Here is a 5,578-nt window from a genome sequence, read left to right on the forward strand (position 1 = left end):
CCGGAGCCTGGACTCGAACCGGAGACCTCAGAACTGGGAGGCGGAAGTGCTAACCACTTGAGCACCGTGCCGCCTAGTTACATACAAATACCGAAATTTTCACTTACACACTACTTAAATGTCACACAAAACCAGCTCTCACGCTACTGAAGACGCTTTCGCTAATAAACTACTGAAACGCTCACATAATACTGACCTGCAGCATACGGAAACGCTCTCATACAGAACTGAAACCATTCTCTCTCACATCCCAAAATACTCCCGAAACATTTTTACACTACATAAATGCTCTCATAAAGACTACCCCCCACTCACACACGACTTAAATTGATTTTACTCACACACAACTGAAACGCTCTCTCAGCCACTCACACACTACAGGTACTAAAATATTTGTACTCAGAACAAAAATGCCTTCTCACACTACTGGGGCTGAAGCGCACACACTTGACTTAGTTCTTACATTCACACACTACTAAAACACTCTCACTACACGAATAGAATCCTCTCACACATCACAATTGAATGCACCCATAATATACTGATGTCATAAATACTGAAAACCAGTATGAGATGTTTTATTTACATTCATTGAAAGTGTTACAGTCCCGTGTAAATAATACAAACTTCACTAAATACTGATACGGTGGTTTGAGACGAGGGAGGATGTGGTCATGCCCACTTCCTGTTCATTTATTTAGCTAGCCATCCACAAGGTGAAGGGGATGACGATGGCAGGTACGGCGGTCCCGGAGGACACGCCCAAGCAGGCCACGGAGAGGAGGCCCAGCACACCTGCCACAAACGCATTCCTCGGGTCTCGGATCAGAGACTTCAACCACTGGCAGAACTGAAAAAGGTCAAAAGAAAGACATAAATAAATACAACTTTTTTTTTGTAAGAGTAGACAAAATTTTAGTCGCAAATTATTATTCCACAGCAACAGTAACATAAGTAGCCAGATCATAACTAAATGGCGACACTAAAATGCAATACATCATTCTTGCCATCAAGCTTTTTTGCACACTAAATTGAAAAAATAGTTTAAAAAGTACAGGGAACCATTATTATTATTTTCATCATCCTATCAAATTACTTTTTGTTTGAACGCTCCACGGAAGCAAACGTGTAGTGATCCTCAAAGTAGCGATACGTGGGCTCCCTCTAGTGGAAGCAAACAACCATTGAATTAACTGTGCAAAAACAAGCATGTTAAATTGGCTTCCAACTTTTTCCTTTTTATTCCAGTACAGTACATTTATTGAACAGCGTGAGGTGGATTGAATTTCTAAATAATACATTTAGTTTGATAATAGTGTAGTTTGTTTCCAAATATGTATTCAGGTACAACTTTTTTATTATGTTTTTTTTAAGCTGTGGTATACTAAGTGAATGTATTGAGTGAACGTAATATTGTAATACAAGGTTCCCCAGTAGAGGGCGAACTCGCTTTATGTTAACCACAATGTTTCCATGTAGGACGAACGAGAACAATTAGAACAAAAATTGTACCGCAGTAAGAGTTGGCGTGCAATAGCAATGTTTTTGGAACTACAATTTGAGATGTGTTCAGTTATTCGGCCACTAAACTTTACAGAACTTTAGATATTAAATGCTGTGTTTATGTTACAACGGTGCCATTATTGGCCGCCCTCTTCTGGCCGTTTTACGACAAGGAGCTAAAGTTGGAAAAACGGAAATTGGGAGGGGGAAACAAATATTAAATGCTGTGTTTATGTTACAACGGTGCCATTATTGGCCGCCCTCTTCTGGCCGTTTTACGACAAGGAGCTAAAGTTGGAAAAACGGAAATTGGGAGGGGGGAAAAAAAAAAGAAAGAAAGAGAGAGCGCAATGACGACGATGTGTTGAATCGGCCGATTGAACAATACTGAGCGCAAAAAAATAAAACAATAAAAAAAATAACAAAAAAAATAATTAAAAAATAAAGACCGGAAAACGCTCAAGAACCAATTGCACTGTTTTAAGCAAAATGCCATTCATGGTGGCTCTGTTAGTTTTAATTAGTTTTAGTTATTTAATAAATACTTAGTTTTAGTTAGTTTGTCTTTGTGTTTTTTAAGTGTATTACTTGCAATATTAAAACAACAACAACAACAACAACAACAAAACAGTATAGGAACGATGTCATCTAAAGGTGTTCTATTGGCCGCTGCTAGATGACGTCACTTCTGTGTGACACATTTTCAAACGTGCTTATTCCGTTTAATATGGAAATAAATGTACTTATAATCACATGAAAAATCATCCCCAAAGGCTCATGCATTAAATTAATTACCAAAGACGGTAACAAAGGACATTTTTTGCTATAATTGTTTTAGTTAAGTTTCGTAATCATAAAATGAAGTGTCAGTTAGTTTTCGTTTTTTTAAAAGCATTTTCGTTATTTTATTGCGTTAACGAAACTATTTTTGGAATTTTAGTTTTTTTTTCGTTAGTTTTAGTGAACAAAATTAACCTTGTTTTGGGAACCACTGTTCGATTGATTCGCCTACCTGTTCTGTCTGCAGACTGCGCGCGGCCCCGTAGCGGCACCACGTGACGAAGTGCTCGCAGTTGTTCCACAGCAGGCTGTAAGGGACGCTGCCGACCAGGCGCTCCGCACGCCGCGCCGCCTCCTCCGCGTCGGGGCGACCGCGTCCGCCGGCGCCCTCCATGGCGTGCGCGTTGAGCCGCACGCCGGCGCCGTACGCGAAGTCCTCCACCGAGTCCACGCGCACGCTCGCGCGCTTGGCGAGCACGCCGAGCAGCAGGCGCGCGTTGGTCACCTTCCGGCGGAGGCGGCGCGCGTCCGACGTCACCGCGGGAAGGACGTCCGGGATGAGGTGAGCCACGCGGCCGTCGCCCAGGTAGATGCCGAAGTGCGTGAAGAGCGTGCGCGGCACCTCCAACAAGTCGCCGCGCCGGTAGACGCGCTCGCAACGCGGCGGCGGGGGCGCGCACGTCGCGAACAACAACAACACGAGTTTGTCACGCAGAGAGGCGAGCGCGTCCAGCATGACGTCAAGGAGGAGAAGAACGCTTTTTTTGTGTTCGGCGGGGAAAAGGTGAGCGTGACGTGCACGCGCCTGATGCTGCGAACTGGCCCGGGCACGTTGGCACCAGGGGCGGGACCAGAGGGGCGTGACAAGCGACCCACTTTTTTGGGGGGTGTTAAATGTGTTGACTTTAGAACTTAAAAAAAAATAAAAAATAAATAAAAAAAATAAAAAAAAAAGGGAAGTGAGGCTGCTACACGACACCGCTTTCCGGTAGGGGGCGGCAGAGAGGCTACAATTCTGAGCATGTGGCCTTCCATGTGAAGCAGCGCTACTAAATAGCGACTAAAATGGTTTAAAACGCACACGTTGCAGCCAGCCAATAAAAGCGCAGAACGCACACGTGAGAGGAAATAAAAGGGGGAGGGGGTCCTACTGCACACATCAAGGAAACAAAGTGCTCTTTCTCCCTGCAACTCATTTGAAAGTTTCGCTGACATCACTGCTTCCAAAACCACCAAATGGCTCCTCACTTTTTGCTCACACGCACAAACAGCCATCATTAAGACCCCCGCCGAATACCCCCGCCCCCCAATTGATGGGACAACTATCCACGTTGACTGACGAGCAGCATGTGCGCGCGCGTGACAGTAACGCCGGCCAGATGTGAGATGTGCCGTGGACGTGATGCTACACTAACAGGCTAACATTATAGTTGTTCAATTTGTCCGCCATTTTGAAATTTCGTCTCAGTTTTATAATCCAATTTCAGTCACGCGTATTAGTTTTTAAATCACAGTTAGTCAACCTCATCTCATTTTTATTTGGTCTATTATTAGTCGACTGTAAATCTAGCATTTTAGTCTTTATTTTAGTCCAAGAAAACGTCATTTCATTCGTCTAGTTTTAGTCAACAAAAATTGTCAATGTTTTAGTCAGAACAACCATTTTACTCGTTTATTTTTGTCAACAGTTTATATTGAACCTTTTTGGATCTAAAACTATTTTACATCAAATTTTCTCTCATCTTTGAAAAACAACTTGGCACACAATTACAGTGGCTACTGTGGCTCCATGCTATCAGCTAGTAAGTTAGCTAGCATTAGTTAAAAAAAAAAAAAACTGAGTATAAAGCCTAGGAAAAAATTTTTAAAGTAAATTTTATGTGCATATTAGTTTATTTAAAAAGAATAACTCAAGTACAATTTATAAGCAATTATTACGGTAGTGCACATATATAGTGTAATTAGTGTACAACGTACATTGTCAAATTATAGAAATTGTCTCTCTCACTGCTCTCTTTCGCTTTTCCTAGTAAAGTTTACTCGTTTCTAGCAGTTCTAAAACTAAACGCATTAAACTGAGTAAATCTTACTGATTTAATTGAAAATTGACTTCAACATTTGCCGTAAAAACCTTACACAACAGAACCAAGTAGCACATTAAAGTATACCTAACGTTTTTAAGTAAATGTGAATAACTGGAAAAATTAAGTCAATATAATTATGAATTTTAAATCCAGTCTTCACTCGTCGACAAAAATGCAGACTGATTTCGTCCCACTTATTGTTTATTAATGAGGGTTTTAGTCTAGTCAAGTTTTAGTCCGGTGAAAAATGTGTTGACAAAATTATTTTTGCTTCATTTTTGTTGATGAAATTAACACAACTACATTCAGAAAAGCTGTCACCAGACTTCACACGAGGCCGACACACACAACATCAGAGAGGTTAAAGGTCATAAAAGACAAGTCTCCCAGACGCGTGGGCGGGACTCGTCGACACCTTTTTTTTTTTACTTCCTTCCACTTGAAGGACACGTTTAACGAACGCGGCGCTTCAGCGCAATCGTTCCGAGGCATTCAACAGCTTCCCCAAAAGGAGGGTGGGTGTGGGTCGGTGGGGGCTCTCGGTCGTTGTGACGACAGAGGGCCTGTTTGCAATTAAAGGAGGAAGCGAGGTTAGAGGTCACCGCTCCGATGAAGTCCGGTGAGGTCATGTGATCCAAGCTGACTTGTCAAGTCCGCCGCCGCTCAAAACCGCAAGCGTGCGTTCGCGTGTGCTTGCGTGTGTTAACTGAGCAGCGGCGTGAGATCAGGAAGTCCAGTGAGTTTCAAGTCCAGCAACATCTGACCCAAGGCTTTTCCCTGCAGGAGGTCCACAGACACAAACGTGTGTTGATTGACAGCAGCCCCCCTCCCTGTGTGTGTGCGTGCGTCTTACCTGGGGGTCGCTGCGCAGGGACGCCACCCCTCCCCCGCCAAGTGAATTCCTCAGGACAAAATTGAGGCCGTTGATGCCCGGCAGCGTGTATCTGGAGTACACACACAAAAACCCCCACAAAACCTATTGTAACCATGGTAACGTCAAAGCGCGTTGCCGCCACTTTTTAACAAGACATCCACGCGCGCTAATGAAGCGCCTGTGGCGGCCATGTTGCATTTCACTGCCTCTTTTTATGGTCCTTCGTCGGGCTAATTGCGAACACATGTTTTGCACACCGCTAACAAGTCATGAAATACAAAATACGTTGCTCCCTACGTACGAACGGGGATATATGGACATCCGCAGATGCATTTCG

General features: G+C 43.4%; 1 protein-coding gene across 1 annotated transcript; it reads right to left on the bottom strand.

The window, feature by feature from the left end:
- Positions 1-547: 547 nt before the first annotated feature.
- On the bottom strand, positions 548-5,069 carry LOC144003300 (lecithin retinol acyltransferase-like). The gene is made up of 2 exons (XM_077499413.1): positions 2,516-5,069; positions 548-850 (listed from the first exon to the last, which is right to left on the bottom strand). Exons 1-2 carry the CDS (start codon positions 3,017-3,019, stop codon positions 698-700), a joined length of 657 nt encoding a protein of 218 aa, XP_077355539.1. The 5' UTR covers positions 3,020-5,069; the 3' UTR covers positions 548-697.
- Between the last annotated feature and the right edge of the window lie 509 nt (positions 5,070-5,578).

The sequence above is a fragment of the Festucalex cinctus genome, chromosome 16 (genome assembly GCF_051991245.1).
Source record: "Festucalex cinctus isolate MCC-2025b chromosome 16, RoL_Fcin_1.0, whole genome shotgun sequence".
NCBI classification, from domain to species: Eukaryota; Metazoa; Chordata; class Actinopteri; order Syngnathiformes; family Syngnathidae; genus Festucalex; species Festucalex cinctus.

Coding starts and splice junctions, on each gene's coding strand:
- LOC144003300 (XM_077499413.1), bottom strand. CDS start 3,019: ATGCTGGACGCGCTCGCCTCTCTGCGTGACAAACTCGTGTTGTTGTTG. Junction 851..2,515: donor GCAGTCTGCAGACAGAACAG/GTAGGCGAATCA, acceptor GACCTTTTTCAG/TTCTGCCAGTGGTTGAAGTC.